Genomic DNA, 17,369 nt, shown 5'->3' with positions numbered 1-17,369 from the left:
AACCAGAATCTTTTTCCCCACAAAAATTTAACTGTTGTCCTGCAACCTAGAGAGTCAATTTTTTTGCACTGGATAAAGTCAGCATTTGATAACAAGTGTCTGCTAAATTCACACTATTTTAACAGTGAAAGATAACAAGCTGATCTTCATTGCATGTGTGTTTGTGTTATTAGGCAGGTTTAATGCATGTCTGTGGAGCTGCATATCCAGCAGAGCATGTTCTTAAAGCTGCCTTTCCTACACACTTCTCTGCTACTATTTAATCATTTTGTAACTGATGTGCTATGAGTCCACTGGTCTTTGTGTTGCACCCTCAGAGAGACATGACTCCATTCTCCTTTTTCTTGCAACTTTATTCTCCTCAGTTCAGGTTTGGAGTTTACAGGCAGAATAGCGTATCATCAGCAAAACATCGCTCCCTCACGTCTCAGACACTGTTTTTTTTTTCTGCGCTTACTGATGACATCACACATCTGAACTCTGACCTCCTGGAGCCAGTAAACTACAAAAATTAACTAGAAATGTGTCCAAAAACAAAACACAATTAAATAAGAATAGTCTTTAAAGATTTTCCCAACAATTCAGAAAAATGTAAGTTTTATAACTACTTTTAGAGCGCAACATTTGCATCACACTAAGTGACTTGGACAAGATGATAACAGACTCACATTCTTAAGATGTTGTCTAATCTTCATGAGCACTCTTGTGTTTGGAAGTGTTAGTAGGGTTAATGTATGTTCTGCTTGTGTGTGTGATTTTGTATATGTTTCTTTTTTGCAGTGTTTTCAGACTCCTTCTCAATTTTCCCACTTAAACAGTCAGTTTTGTTTTTCCCAGGTTTGCTAACCCAAATTTTGATTTCCTATGTTAAATAACAGCATTCTCACTTACTCTCACTGTTGTCGTCAAAGGAGCTTGCAAAGAAAAGCGACTTCTTTGAAACGTCTTCAAGTAACTTAAAGAAGTCCAGACGCTTTTCTTTGCAAGCTCCTTTGACTACGATGACCTGGATGACTGAGAACCTTCACAGACATCTCACTGTTGTCCTCTCCCACTTCAACAGTCCAACAGCTGGCAGTTCTCCTACAGCTTTGTCCTGTGTTCCACTGTCTCTTCTTGCCATTTTCTCCAAAGGTGGCAAATGTCAAACTCCAACAGTCTCCTCAGTTCTCCTCAAAAGTTTTCTTCACATGCACAGTGAAGTTGCAGCTTGTTGGAAACACAGTGCCATTCATCCGATCAGGCAGGATGATGGGTTTGCTCTTCTTCTCTGATGCTGTTTGTCCACACTGCTGCTGCTTGCTGGGTCTCTTTTCTCAGGACTTTGCTGCTGTCTCTTTATCTGCCATGTTATTGCTCTTTGGAGCTGCATTCCTTGTCTTCAGGGAGGAGTGAGAGCTCGCTTGTGAGTTTGAGGGACACATGGTGCTGTAAATAAGTCAGCCAGAAACTTGGCCTGAATGTTTCCAATGATGTTAAACTATAACTTTCTTCCGACCGCTGCATGTAGAAATTGATTCAGGTCTGCTTTGCACCTGAAAGTGACAAACTAAAACATTTTCATTATTATCATCACTGCTTAATCAACACACATCTCTCTCTCTCTCTCTCTCTCTCTCTCTCTCTCTGTTTTTGTGAACAGTCCTTTCTTAAAAGCAGAAAATGAGGTTGTAGTTGTTCTTGGCTGATCAACACAAAACCTTTTTCCTATGATTATTTTTCATCTACAATGTAAATTTTGCCTCTTTTTCACTCATTTTTTTTTTCTTTACAATAGCTGGTGACCTGCAGAATCACCGCTCTCACAAGCAGAGGCAATTACTTTTACACAGCGCACAAAGACACCGTGACGTCAGACACATTCACACTCACTTTTTTTCATCTGCATAAATAAATCATATGGCTGGTGATATGTGCCATGGTGATCCATATGTATGATCACAAGTTTATTTAATTATTTTTCAACCCAACAAAACAAATAAACAGAAACATGATGCTGATGCTATGAACACTCCACACACATGAGTCAAGATGCAGGAAAACTGCTCACGGAAACGCTGCACACTCTAGTTATCACAGTTATCATAGTTCCGTTTCCCTCTCTTTGAAGAGTTCTCAGGCAGCTCTCGATCTGATAATGTGTAGCTTGCTCATCAGCCCAGAAGAGAACGCAACGCAACCTCACACAGTGGTTGCGTCATTTGCCCCACAGTGGCAAAGACTTGCACTTTCATATTCAATTCAGCTTCTCCATCATGTACCTTTAGATGTTTCATACAGGGTTCAACATATTAGTTGTTTTCACAGGTGTGCTCTATATCTCAACAATGGCTCATAATAAGACGACAGTCTTTCAAACAGGTCAAGTGCCTCTATGCACATCATTAGTTTAAATATTTACCTATTTTACTTCACCTCATATGTCATTATACTGAATTTGAGCAACCCTAAGCTTAATGCAGATTACTGTTAACAACTGGTTAAATTAATGGTCTGGAGCACCGGCTGTTGTTGATCAGGGCAATCTAAAGAATCTGCGTTTTTTTTTTGTTTTTTTTGCTTTTTGTGGATTTCTCCACCTATTTGCACTTATTTTACCTGCTCCGGTTTGTTGTTTTTATAACCATTTCTCATCAGGTGTTAATTTTGTTTATTCCCCATTTTCAAAGATTTTGCTGGGCCGTCGCTGGCACGCTTGACTTCAGAGTGGTTTACTGATACGGCCTTCGACTTCACCCTAACGGTGAAGCGGTATCAGTTTTATGAGATGAAACTCAACCGTTCTCCTTTGTCACCAGTACGTGAGCCTCAGCAAAGAAAACAAAAATAGAAGTAGTTCAGCAGCGTATTGTGCTGTAAAATCAACTTACTTCCAGACACATACACACACATAGACATTCGCATGTTTTTACAATTTGTCACGAAGTAATTTCGGCTACCTCTAAAACCTAAGTCTAATTCAGCTCCTTTCGGCGAACCCAACCTAATTTATCACGTTACTTTAAACCTTTGCGACGGTTTTATATACCAAAATAGTGTTTCTCACCCCAACGTCTCACTGACGGTTCGGATCATCAGACTGAATCCCAGCGCCGAATTCAACGTCCTGGGGCTCTCTCCTCGTCCAAGAGGGCTGTGCACAGGCTTCGGTGCTGGCACAGAACACACAGAACTTCTTGCTAGCAAGGGCGGGGGGGGGGGGGGGTCAGAGTGTGGCCCCATAAACGACTTCCCTTAACCTGCTGGTCTGGAAAATCCAACAGTTCATCTATATATAAAAAAGCACTTAAACTAAAACTGACATAGCTACGTTAATCCTACCGTAAAACAATAAGACAAGGTACGACCTCTCCCAGGATGTGGGGGTGAACGCCAGAACACCTTGAAAGAATGTCACCCTAGGATGAGACATTCTTTCAATATGCCACCAAATATATACTTCTAAACACTAATGATTAGATGCAGTATTCTACCATATGTGTGTGTCTGTGCACATGCAGGCTAGCACAGACTTTAAGGCGGTGAGGCGTGATTGTGGATGACGCTCCGGTATGACCACCTCTCCTGCAGCGGCACTGCAGGCCACGCCCCGCCATACTAAATAAATAAACTTGAAATAAATATTTATGTAGATATTTTACAAATATTTATTATTCACTTTTTAGGAGCATAGTGCTTTTTTTCCAATTATTTTTAAAATTCAGGTCAAGATTACGCTACATGCTCCGAAAGCCCAAAGGTGATATAAGGATGACGGCTCAGTTGTTGTTTGCTACATGGATAATTTAAGTTCAGCTTTTTAATTCATTTAAAAGAGACCTTCAACTGGATGTCTTTCTTTTTTGTTATAATTTTTAAGAGTTCAAAATGTGTTCATTATATAAATAAAATTTCATTTTCTTTGTAGCACTTCATGAATTTCATAAGCAACACACTATAGTTGTTTATACAAAGAATAATGGTAAACATATTGTATGCAGTGTTATCTTCATTTTAGATGTCAAAAAGTATTTGCGGCTCCCAGTGTTTTCTTTTCCTTGGAAACTGGGTCCCAATGGGTCTTTGGGTATTAAAAGTTGCTGACCCCTGCCTTAGGCAGTATCATCAGAAGGCATAACATACTGCTATGCAGATTACACCCAACTCTATTTATCCATGAAGCCAGATAACACACACTAATTATTTAAACTGCAGGAACGTCTTAAAGACTTAAAAACCTGGTTTACCTCTAATTTTGCCTTGGACTCCAGTCACACTGTGAGGAACCTTGGAGTCATTTTTGACCAGGACATGTCCTTCACTGCACATATTAAACAAATATGTAAGACTGCTTTCTTCCATTTACACAATACTTTTAAAATTAGGAATATCCTGTCTCAGAGTGACGTTGAAATTCTAGTTCATGCATTTATTGCTTCCAGGCTGGACTACTGTAATTCATTATTATCAGGAAGTCCCTGAAAATCCTTCAGCTAATCCTAAATGCTGACAGGGACTAGAAAGAGAGAGCATATTTCTCCTATATTGGCTTCCCTTCACTGGCTCCCTGTTAAATCCAGAAGGTCTTAAGGTCTTAAATAATCAGGCCCCATCTTAACTTAATGACCTTATAGTGCCATATCACTTCACTCTTGTACTGCAAGCTTACTTGTTGTTCCTAGAGCAACAAGTTCCACCCATCTTCTTCTGCCATTGTGTTTCCGTCCATACAAAGCCATGTGTTTGGCAAACTGATATTACCGAATCAGTCAGGTTTTTTTCTTTTATCTGTTAAAAAAAGTGGATTGACAGAAAAACCCAGTCTGAAGCAACCCTCCTTTGAAGAGCACATTTGGTAGTATGACACATGATGCTGACCCTAAACGATTAATTCTAATATCTAATGCCACGATTGCTAGAGGCAAATAGGGATCAGACAATCAGTATCCTAACTGTCCGAATGAATAAGGCAACAATTTGCTCTTTGCTATTTAATTTTCCTTTTTTGCCTTCTGTAAATTCTCTCTGGACTTGCCCTAAGTAAGCCTTTGCCTTTTCAGTTGTTTTGCTTGCTTGCATTTTATTTATTTTTTGTTCCTCTTCAACTGCTCTCAGGAGCTCCGTCAATTCCTTCATCATATTTTCTTTGCCTCTTCATTTCCCCTTCATTTCAGAAATTGAGAGATGCTCACTAATCCTCCTGCGAATGCTTGGGTACTCATTTTGCGTCTCTACACAATAATAAAAATAATGACAAAAAAACACAACTTTATTTGCATAGCAGTTCTTAAAACACGGTTACAAAGAGCTTCACAGATAGAAGATGAGATTCATCATATTGGTATAATGATTACACATCAGTGTAAAAACCCCTCCCACTGCAAAAAAAATCTAAATATGTTGCAGTTAATTTTCTTTTACACTTCTAAGCAATCGAATAAACACTGTATAGACAAAATATAATGGAAATTAAATATGCAATTCAGATGTATTTATGCTGAGTATAAAACTGAAAAAGTACTGGGTCTGAAATGTACTCAAGAGTAAGAAAATTAAAATGAGATCCTTGAAGAAAAGTTCTACCATCTAGTTTTATACACAGGCTAGTACATGACAATAAAATATTATTCTAATCTAATTCTAATGAATGTACTCATCTTGAATCTTGTAGAGCACAAGCAGTGAAAGAGAATTTATAAATAACTAATTTCTGTTCCCTACATTGTAGATGGACTTTGCCTCCACACCTAAAAAGTAAAATGAGTACGATCAGGGGTTGAAGTGAGATCAGACATGTGTAGGAAAAATAATCACAACTCACAATAATTTCTGTTGTGAGCTCCAATAGATTTTCTTAATGCACAGGCTGTGATCAGCTGACCTGCTGCTCTTTGTGGAATTACAAAACTCAATTCAACAAGGTGTCAGCAGTTTAATGAATGAGCTATATCGGCTGATTACCTTTGCCAACAGTATACTCTGTTTCTTATACTAGACAGTATGAAGTTGATATAGACGTGGAATAAAGTGAATTAATCTAAGCATCATCTTAAATACATACAGTCCCGATCAAAATTTCAAGACCACCTGAAAAATGACAAAAAAATCATATTTTGCATGGTTGGATCTTTAGGACCACCTGCCTTTAAAGGGCCAAATCTGTGCAAAAATGTGAATTCATTTTCAGGTAATCACAATCTCATGATGTTCTGATAGCAAAGGCAAAAAAAAAAGCTTTCTCTTTTTGAATGTGGTCGGGTTGTTCAAGTGCATAAGCCAGATCTTATGCTGCTGAGGTGGAACGCAGTAAGAAAGTCATTTGGAATTTCTTTAAAGATTAAGGGTTATGGAACAAAAAAGTCAAGTTAAAGACCCCCAAAAATTTCACCAACACTGAGCCGGCAGATTCAGTTGGCTGTCTGTCAAGACACTGGTGTCATGGTCCTGAGTCACTGATCCAGCATTTTGAGTTTTCTTGTGTTTTGATGTCATTTTGTATTATGATTTAAGTCCATTTTGTTAGTCTTGGGTTTATTCTGTAGTGCCCAGGTTTTTCTGTTTATCTTTATTATTATTATTATTATTACCGGTATTATTATTATTATTATTATTATTATTATTATTATTATTATTATTATTATTATTATTATTATAAATTACTATTATTAGATTCCCTCTTGTGTCTTTGCCCTTTATGTCTCTGTGTTTATATTTGTTGTGTGAGTTCTTGTGTTTTGTTTCCCTCCTCGGGTTTCATTCTGTTCCCCCTTGCTTGTCGTGTTTATCCATGTTTGCCCAGTCTATCATGTCTCTCTCGTTTCCTTTCTTTCTCCCTTGTGCTCCTTCGTGCTCCCTCTGTCTCTCCTGTCTGCCTTTCCTCCACTCCTGTACCATGTTCCTCAGTTTCCTGTTTTATTATGAAAGTCAAGTGTTTCCATGTTTGGTGTGTCTAGTCTTGCTTCCCCTGTGGCGTCATGTTAATTCATGTCAGCTGTAGTCCCTGTGTGTTCTCACTTCCCACATTATCCTTCTGTGTATTTATGTCAGTGTCTCCCTCATACCCGGCTGTGTCTCCTGTTCATAGTTCAATTTCTAGATTTCCAGTTTAATTTTTGTATTAACTTGTACCAGCAATAAAGCTGAGTTTTTGTGTTCAAATCCTGTTTGTGAGTCTGCATTTGGGTACAATCCTGCCTGCAACACAGGGTTCATGACAATTGGACGATCCTCGACCCAAATTAAGCCTGTTATTGGTGCCAACTGCAGCCCCATAACCATCAGACAGCATCTGAGACTGAAGGACTTCAAAAATAAAAAATGTCGCTAAAGGCCTCATCTCCTTGAATGCCACAGAACTGACCATTTGAACTTTGCAAGAGAGCACCAAACATGGGATATTGAAAGGTGAAAGAAAGTTGTATTCTCTGATAAAAAATTTAACCTTGATGGTCCTGATGATTTCCAACGTTACTGGCATGACAAGCAGATCCCACCTGAGATGTTTTCTATGCGCCACAGTGGCGGGGGATGCTTTTTCCTTTAGCGGCCACTGGCTATGTCCAGATGTTGCAGAGAGGATCCCTCATGATTGAGGGCCCTCATCTTTGTGGTAACGACTAGGTTTTTCAACAGGACAATGCTACCTTTGCAGTACAGAATGCCTGCAGGACAAGGGTCTTTTTCCAGGACAATAACATCACTGTTTTGAACCATCCTGCACGCTTCCCTGATCTAAATCCAATTGAGAACCTTTGGGTCAGGATGGCAAGGGAGGTTTATAAAAAAGGACAACAGTTCCATACAGTATAAACTTTGTTTTCAATAAATTGCATGCTCAAAATGTTTTGTCTCATTGTTCATTTTCATGTAACATTTGACTAACACAAAGTTAGTATACTTTGTTAACAAACACAAAAATCAAAACTTTAAAACACTGCAATAAAAACCAAACAGAAACCCAAAATTTAAACATATGCAGCCATGCTGGTGTTCAATAATTTCTCTCTGAAAGTCTCCACTGAAGTAACAAGTAAAAGATCTTCAAGAAACAATACAGTAGTCTGGTGCTTTTTCACAGATCCATTTAAGAGAAGTTGAGCATGAACAGTCATCCATGGTCATGTCCTCACCACTGTAGACATGAGCACAGTCCTCTTCTCCACCATTATCAGGTTGAGTCGATCCCCAGTACCTAGTAAGTCCATAACCATAATATGAGCTTGTTTTTATTATTGAGACAAAAGTCAGATGTTTGGTGTGTAGTGACAGGGCTTTTTTAAGATAACAAAGTTTCATATGGAGATCAAAGCAAGACGTCATAGTTGATAAAGCAACTTCTAACCTATGTTGTCTAAACAAGTCATTAGTGTACATCTTTAAGCTTTTGACCTTGCAGTTTGGCTCAACCCACTGAAATGTAAGTTCACCAGTGTGTTTTATATCCTAACAGTCAAAAGTTTAATGGTTTTCATGGTTTTCTTTATTTTCATGACTATTGTACATTGCAGATTCTCACTGGAGGCATCAAAACTATGAATGTCCAGGCTTCTGACCAGTAGTGTGTATATGTTTAACACATTTCTTTTGGAAACTTAATGAAAGTAACAAACTGAACCAAAGTGAAGACTTACGACAGAGTCAGTGGAGTTCCATCCACCCATTTCCATGTTCCCTCCTGTTCTTCATCAGTCAAACCAAGCCAAACTCTTTTTGTGGTGATCGTAGAGAGAAAGGTCTTTTTCATATTGAGTAAAAGCAATTTATATTAGTTTTGAACCACAATTTTAGTTGATGCACTTTTTGCTGAAACTCATTCAAAACTTTTAATACATTTGTCACGTTTTTTCTTTAACATGTTATAAGTCATTGCCACCAAAATCTTTTGACACTGTCTACAAAAGGCTGGCTAAAATGGTACTATGTTCTGTCAGTGGACTCTTAAAGGTCCATTGACTGCATTCCCTGCATTCTTCAGAATCCTCCTATATTATGATTTCCTTTTTCTTTATACACCACCATACTTTCTTATTTTTCCATTGACAGGTTATTTCCCCCTTAAAGTTTTTGTCTGTGTATATTTCTGAGTCATTGTGGTACAATAACTTTGATTTGAAATCCTCATATTCATCTTTTTTTATTTCATCCTAATTGTGGTAACACTTTTTAAATTGAAGGTTCCATTAAGTCATTTACACAATCACAGAAAACTATGTGGTCATATGAGTTTTTTCCCACAGAACAACTTTGGGTTTTATGTTTATAATCTGATCTGATATATGTGTTGAATCGTTGTCATGTATTTTAAAAGAGGGCGACATTATTTACATAAAATAAGGAGCTTGAATTTCACTATTAATTTACAAACACAATAAGTCACACAGGCATAAACACAATACCTGTTCTTCAGGGCTGTCAACAACCACCAGGTCTGCTCCTCTGTCTCTGCAGTCCTTTCTGGCTGCATCCCAGGAACCAGAGCTTTGAGACCGGATATAGCAGTTACAGTTGAACTCGCTCCATCCTCCAGAACATGTCTTTTCTAAAAGAAATTACAAACAATATATTTAAGCTAGCTATAAACTGGACTGCTCCAATGGCTTGATCATAAAGATCTGTGCAAAATCTATTCTCTTGAGACTCAATAATGATAATAATTATTCTTCTAATAATTCTTATTAGAACTATTATTTTATTTTTATCACAGAAAATAAAGCAATGGCAATTAAATAAAAATACAATTCAAAAATTCAAGAAACACAAAAATCAACACTGTAAACACTAGAATAAAAATACTGGCAGCTGCCAGTGCTACCCCTTAGCCTCCCAGTAGATGCACGTATGGTATACATTTGAAAGTATAACAGAATAAAACAGACTAAACTTAAAATAGAATGATAGAAAAAACTGCAAAAATGTAATAATAGGTCATTGTCAGTAAACTGTACTGCAGTTTAGTGTTTTTTCACAGATCCAATGAAAAGAAGCTGAACATCGAAAGTCCATCCAAGAATTTTTGCCGTGATTCCTGACATAAGCACAGTCCTCATCTCCACCATCATCAGGTTGACTCGATGCCCAGTACCTAGCAGGTCAGTCACAACAACATTATCTTATTACTTCATTCATGTCAATTCTGCATGCATCTGTGGATTCAACAACTTTGATTTGAAAATGTAATTAGAGTAACAAAATGAACCAAAGTGAAGACTTACATCAGAGTCGGTGGAGTACCATCTACCCATCTCCATGTTCCCTCCTGTTCTTTGTCATTCAAACCAATCCAAGTTTCTTCATTGATGATTGTAGAGAGGAAAGTCTGTTTAACATGAGGATAAAACATTTTATTTTAGTTTTGAACCAGTTTTATTCTGTGATATACAATCTGGATGGGTAAATAATGCTGCATTGTTGAAAGTGAAGAACAAGAAATTGTTCATAGTTAAAGCGAAGGTAAGCACTACATTGCTAACTCAAACGAATTACCACATGCAAATCTTATCTTTTTATTTCTTTGGTTATTTACACTGTAGGACCAGAAAAGGTATTAAATTGTCACATTAATGTTGCATCACACAGTAAAGTTTACCAAGTTGTTTCTAGTTTCAGTTAAATCGTTCTTCTATTGTTTTCCCCTCCAGGCAGCGGTGTCCCAGTAGTTCTGACGCCACACAAAAACTGGACTGAGTACCACCCTAATATTAGTGAGGTTGTATAGCAGTGCTGCATTTGTATGCAACACAACACAACAATAGAGGATATCAAGGCGATAGTACACCAGATCCTTGGTCTATTGCTTTTTGCCAGATTCTGGGACCACGGTGTTGGTTTTGGTACAGTCATTTCCATCGTTGCCAAGTTTCAAAAACGGCTGTTTTGATTACTGCAAAAGAGTCACTGTCATGACTTATTAAGTGACACCACTGACTTGCTAATCCGTGGCACAAAAGTTGTCTGACATCATTTACCATGCAAAACAATGCTTCAAATCCCTGGACTTTCTGCCGCTCCGGCACTTTGGCTACAGACTCCCATCCACCTGGTAGTAACTGCTCTCTTGCAAAGTAACAGTGGAAGAACCTTTGTATGCTTTATCCCTGCATTCTTTAGCATTTTATAATATTCTGTTTTTCCTATCTTTGCTAAACCACCACATTTCATTATTCTTTCTTTAAATAAGGACCCATATAATATATACACTTTAGTTCTATAAATATGTTTTAAAATTCACATGTTCGTCAAAGTTTTTGAAGAATGAAACTATTCAGCTAAGACAAATTCCATATAGAACCACAGAAAGTGTCTGTAAGTTGTTTTCTACACTGAGACAGAATCACAGTTATTTCAGGTTTTTGTGTTTAGATATGTGTTGATTAAACGCTCATAAGAAACACTTTTAGGAAGAAAAAATTAAGAATTTGAACTATTGTGTTTATTTACAAACACAATAACACACTGTACCTCTTCTTCGGGGCTGTCAATGACTATCAGATCGGCTTCTTCGTCTGTACAGTTCTTTCTGGCTGCATCCCACGAATCAGACCTTTCCGATTGGAGATAGCATCTATGATTGAACTTGCTCCATCCTACAGGACATGTTTTGTCTGGTGGAAGGAAAGATCCTTTAAGAACTCTATAATGATGCTCATTCAATCTCTATTTAATTTCAATCCTCCAAAGTCTTGATCACAAAGATTTTTGCACAGTCTATTCACTTACTGACTGTTATATTTGTCTGCTTGTATTTAACATGGTGACAGTTTTAATACCTAATTTATTTTATATTAACAGAGAACAGTTCCACTCCCATAAGTTATTCTAAAAACAAAGTGTGTGGGACACATTTCCTGCTGAGGATTCAAAAGATGACGTGAACTTGTTTTGTTTACCAAAAAAAAAATGTGCTGTGACCTATTTTCTCCCACTAAAATGTTATGGTCTTGGCTGGAGTGACCACGTCGCTGATGATATGGTCCCTGCGCAATTTAACCTGCCCTGAGCAGCATGGTGGTGTCTTGCACTTTTTCCTCAGGGCAAGAAGGTCGTGGTCTCAAATCCAGACATCTACAAGTTGCATATTAATGACCATGAACCTGACCTGAAGGCCCATTTTTAATCAGTGGCACTAGTTCAGGTCATTATTGATAAAGCTGGGGAAACCTGCAATCAGCTGAGACTGAAGCAGAAGTCACTTGGATCAGTGAAAAAAAGATTCTCCCACTAAAACGCTACGTCCAGATGAACAGAATCAACTTTCTGGGGTTTAATGCTCGTTGTATTTGTTAAATGTTGTTTTGCTACAATGAAAGTTCGCACATGAAAACTTGATTAAAAATGAATAAAATTCATTAACAAACATTAAGTTCTATTTTGGATTCATAAAGTTTTGAAATTACTAAATAATGATGGTACAGTCATTTTGTTCAGTCATAACTTCCTTATAAATGTGAATTTGTAATGAGTACAAGATGCACCAATGCAATTAAGCTATATGTTGAAAGCATAGATGCAAAGGTATTGACAGTTGTTCATATAAATACATATTAATAATGATTCCCAATAGTAATTTATGTTAAGCAGGAAAAAACTGAACCACTGAATTCCCGACTAAAGCTTTTTACTAAGACAAAACATTTCATACAACTCACACTGATTGGACAAACATAGCAGCGTTTTCAGCTCTTTGGTCTTTTCAGTCAGCAGGTCTCTCTCCTCAGTCATTGAAGAAAGTTGTTTCTTTATTTCTGGCAGATGATCAGCTGAATCATGTAAGCAGTTATGATCTGAAATAAAGATAAATATTCATATATTTGAAACTCAAAAGACCTCGTGCATTCATCCTGAGACTGTTTCAGATGTATTTTAGAGTTAAACAAAAAGTTTGCCTTTAAAACATGTTAAATATGTTTGTCAGTTTTATACTGGCATGTGAATAAAGAACCATTATTACTGTGATCTTGTCCTCTTAAAATTATTTATAAATTTTGAACTTGTGAGACTTCCTTGATTTGAATGTTACCATGTTTGTTAAATTTCAGTAGAATTGCATTAGAAAACTATTTATTATTTTGGGACTGTAAATTAGAAGAAATATTTATGAACAATCCAACTCACAGGAAATACCAAAAGTGATCAGTCTAGCCAGCAGGAAAGCACCCAACAGGCAAAGAGAGAGAATACCAACTAAACAGAAACTCCTCTTAGAGCTCCTTCGACCTGAAAAGAGAAAAGGGGGGAAAAAACCAGGAGTCTGAAAATCCCACCAAAATATACAAGAGTAATAAGAGATATGAACAAACCTCTTCCTGTTTCTGTCACTTCTTTCTTACCCCTGTGATTTGTTGAAGATGTTGGGTTATCAAGTTTCAAATATATTTCCTCCATTGCATGCAGATACGAATTATCGCTGAGAGCTCTGCAGCAGAGGACATGTGAAAAGTCAAAGTATCACTGGTTTCAGTGGAAGTTACATATTTCATGTGTAGTTTGTGCAGTTATGTCACCACTGAAACTGGACATATTCTCAAGCTGTGTATATATTGTGCATACCGGAAATGTTTACATAACATGCAGGGATTAATTAATTTATGGATTAATAAAGTATGCTGATTCTGATAAAAGCTGTATGCCAGACACTAGAAGTACGTATAGACATATTAATGTAATACTGGATCCCTTTCCAAAATAAATATTAATAATAATAAAGTTTCTTTTTTTGCCTTGTCTGCTTAATTGGCTTCTCAACATGATGGAATCTACATAAATACAGAAAATTCTCAGGATTTTGTTTTCAACTGTTATACTCTCAGTTATTTACCTCAGTTGAAGATTTGTCAGCCTTGTGTAATGGACATTTTTAAGACTGTTACTTCTGTGTCAAGCTAACTTTAGTGAGTGAAATGCTCCATATCGTCTTATTCTGGCTCCATGTAATCCTTCAGCTACACAAAAGCCTTTATTACACATTGTTCTGACTGTATTCTAGTTCCTGTTTGTCCTCTTTCCTCTAGAGATTTGTTGTAAATGCAACTTTTTAGAAGCACTATTATATTGATATGTGGCAATATTAGTCTTGCATCTGTTAATAAGATGGGCACTCAATGATTGCTGAGCAAGTATGAATGATAGGATATAGTCACATCAGAGAGTTTCTGCAGCAAAGTGACAGACATGTCTGGGACACAAAAAAAATCGTCCCTGTTATTTCTCGTCCAGTACAATCAGTCCTTTGCTCTGTGCTCTCTCCCTATATGTTTCAAATTTTTTTAATTATTGATACTGAAGTTTCTTTTTTATCAGGTTAGTACAGCTATTGTTCAGTTAGGACATCTTAGTTTCACTCCAGCACAGCATGTGATACTTAAAAGTTACACTTTCGCTATTAGAAGCTGCTCATGATTAAAATAGCCGTTCGTTTACTTGAATTGCTCCGTTCTTAAATATGTCTCCTTATCTATTTTCCTACCACATTGATTCTATTTTCCTCTGTCTGTTCCTCATGCTGTTGTTGAAAATGTGATTCCTCTTCCTGCACTTTTTCTCAGCTAATGCTAATAACAGCAGCTTGCTGTCACTGTGAGGGCTTACTAGTTTGCTGACATTACTGTCGACAGTGCAGCTGCTAACATGTTGCTTCATTTTTACACAGATAAGATAACCTTTATCTCTCTCACAGCTTTTCTAAGAGAAAACTAAAACTAGATGTGAAAAAACATTTTAGTTCCAAATTATTTTGTGACCTTGGAAAGAAAAGAAAAGAAAAAATATTGAGAAGTTCTCGTTAGTTTTAGTATCTGTTATTTTGGTAAAATACCGTGCCTGATGAAGCATAGAGGGATGTGTTTGAGATTTTTGATATCTACTAGACTGAGGCAAGTACTTGCAAAAAATATGTACCTATGTTACAATTACAGTTACAAGTAGAGTACAAATTGGAAACTCTAGAATGTTGTTGTACTCGCATATATTGACAATCCACAATGGATTGAATAAATGGGGTGTTTGCCCAGGTTTGCCCAAGTATGAGATCACTTAGCTGTTTGTTTATTAAGGTGTAAACACATGTAACATGTTTTGTTTTGGGGGGTTTTGTATGTAATATGTGAAAGGTAGTGCATGTCAAACAGACTGCGGTAACATACACTTGTGGTTTAAACTACAAAATTTGAAGTGACATTAAAAATGGTTATGGACCTTTCAAGTGTGCATAACTTGAGCTCAAAAGAAGGCATGAATTCAATGATAATTTTATAAAGAAGGCCCTCCAGATGTTTTTTTAATTAGTTTTTCAGCACTGAAAAAATACAAGGGAGAAATAAAAAGGCTGAAATAAAAACCTCTACATACCCCGCCTTCTGCCGCTTCGCTCAGATACTTCTGCGGTGGTTGAAGAGAGCAGACGAATGAAGAGGCTGGAGATGAACAGCAGATGTGAAGCAGAGACCGCCCACTTTCATCACCGGAAGATCGGTCCGAGGGAGGGCAGCAGCTGAGGAGATTCAGAGACGCTGAGGTCCCCAAGAGCCAAGTCCCATATTATGGGGGCGCATGGTCTGGGGCTTGCTGAGACCCCCACCCCTTATTTTCTTCTATAAAAGAAATTATTGATCACTGCCGGTCTCTCACCAACTCTGCTGGGTCGATCTTACTGCTTACTATCTTCTCTCACAATAAGTTGGGTGTAACAGGCAGGGTGAGGACCCAGAGTGCAGGACTGTGAGACAAAACTGAATTAAGAGCACAGCTTTACTTCTCTAATTACAAAACACAAAGGCTTAACTCCCGTGTGGTGTTTAGTTTGATCCAGATACACAGAGACACACAGAAACATGTCCATGCACACACACGCACACACACACACACACACACACACACACACACACACACACACACACACACACACACACACACACACACACACACACACACAATGTTACACTGTTTTCATTCAAGCACAGAGGAGCTTTTTGCTCTCACTCTCCCACACTCTTTACCGTCCATCGTGTGCTCAGGACAAGTTAGAAATTAATTTATTCTGATTCTGTGAATCTGAAGATTCACTTTGAATTCCCCAGTGAGAGATTTCCCCTGCTCAGCTACTGATATAATTTGGATGATAGCAGGGCCCACAGAATTTGCCATGTTTAAGATATCAAGTCATCCTTTCTGCTGCTGATCCGACTCGATTCCGAGATTCATACTGGATATAACCAATCCTTAGGGGTGTAATGGAAAATTTTACCTCAAAGTTTTTACCTCATTAAACTTTGGTGTGAAGTATGCAATACTGCCACTAATGGTTCTTTTACAGCAGCACTCACTATTGCATTATTGTAAATACAAAATGTGGTTTTATGACATCTGCAAATCACTGCATTCTGTTTTAATTACATTTTGGTTTAAATGGGATATGGATTCATATTTGTGTGAGGCAAGAGTAGTTGAGAATCGCCTTTTAGATGCTGACTGACTGTGTCCACCCATCTTCTCGCCCCTCTGGTGCTTGGTCCTAACCTCATTAAATGTTGCACAGCTCAAAGACTGCAGACTTGCACATCATTTTGCCTTTTTTTTTTGCCAATTTCAAAATAAAATAATATTTTCAAAAGTCCAGTTTTATTCCTTTATGGGGGAAAATCCCTTATTACAGGTGGCTAAGTGGAAAAGAAATGTCAAAGAGGCTGTGGTGCCAGGTTTAGGATTTTATGAAATAAGCCAACATTACATAAAACAACATTGTCAAAGCAAATGCAAAATTTCCTTAAAATTATTTCAAATTATATACACTCTCGCTGCATTCTGTTATTTAGCCATGCTGTTATGGCCAAGACGGAGCATGAGGAGGTGGGTTCTAGTAACGAAGCTCCTATGGGCCTGGGCTCGCTGAGGAGTGGCTGCCTCGGAGCTCAGGGCTAAGAAGAGAGCCAATGACATGAAGAATAAGGTTCGGTGCAGCTATATAAGGAGGAAAACGTGACAAGTGAGAGGGGACATCTTTGTGAGGCGCTGAGGCACCCAGCCGGTTTTCTGTTGTATGTGTTTTATGATTGCCAATGTTAATAAAGCCCGAACCTCTCGCACGGACTGGGGCAGTCTCTGGTGTTACTTCCTTACATTCCTTGCCGAATCGGGCGGTTACACATGTTTTAATACCCACTGAACCACACTGAGCTTGGACTAAACTCAATTCAATTCAGTGTTAACAATTATATAATTGATGCCTCTAGAAATCTGTTGAGCAGTTCTTTTGAACCTAAAAACAAGGCAGCAGCATCTTGAAGCCTTTGCTGTCTTTGTTTGGCTAAACACACTAATGGCTCAGCCCATCACTGTATTTATTTCTGGAGGAATAGAGCAGATATTATGTTCCCTGGGAGACTTCTTTATCTGCAGTG

General features: G+C 37.8%; 1 protein-coding gene across 1 annotated transcript; it reads right to left on the bottom strand.

The window, feature by feature from the left end:
- Positions 1-5,248: 5,248 nt before the first annotated feature.
- On the bottom strand, positions 5,249-15,402 carry LOC143412980 (C-type mannose receptor 2-like). Its single transcript, XM_076874998.1, has 9 exons — positions 15,322-15,402; positions 13,090-13,191; positions 12,624-12,758; positions 11,437-11,579; positions 10,191-10,294; positions 9,924-10,060; positions 9,375-9,517; positions 8,610-8,713; positions 5,249-8,170 (listed from the first exon to the last, which is right to left on the bottom strand). The coding sequence occupies exons 3-9, from the start codon at positions 12,694-12,696 to the stop codon at positions 8,020-8,022; spliced, it is 855 nt and encodes a 284-aa protein (XP_076731113.1). The 5' UTR covers positions 12,697-12,758; positions 13,090-13,191; positions 15,322-15,402; the 3' UTR covers positions 5,249-8,019.
- Positions 15,403-17,369: the final 1,967 nt, after the last annotated feature.

This window comes from Maylandia zebra, linkage group LG16 (genome assembly GCF_041146795.1).
Source record: "Maylandia zebra isolate NMK-2024a linkage group LG16, Mzebra_GT3a, whole genome shotgun sequence".
Taxonomy (NCBI): Eukaryota; Metazoa; Chordata; class Actinopteri; order Cichliformes; family Cichlidae; genus Maylandia; species Maylandia zebra.
This window is presented reverse-complemented; position numbering and strand designations above follow the sequence as displayed.

Bases quoted from the DNA above. Each gene is read 5' to 3' on its own strand.
- LOC143412980 (XM_076874998.1), bottom strand. From the start codon at position 12,696: ATGACTGAGGAGAGAGACCTGCTGACTGAAAAGACCAAAGAGCTGAAA. The intron at 10,295-11,436 runs GTACAGTGTGTT...CATGTTAAACAG, and splicing joins TTGACAGCCCCGAAGAAGAG to ACTTTCCTCTCTACAATCAT. The intron at 9,518-9,923 runs GTACAGTTTACT...AATTTCTTTTAG, and splicing joins TGAAAAAACACTAAACTGCA to AAAAGACATGTTCTGGAGGA.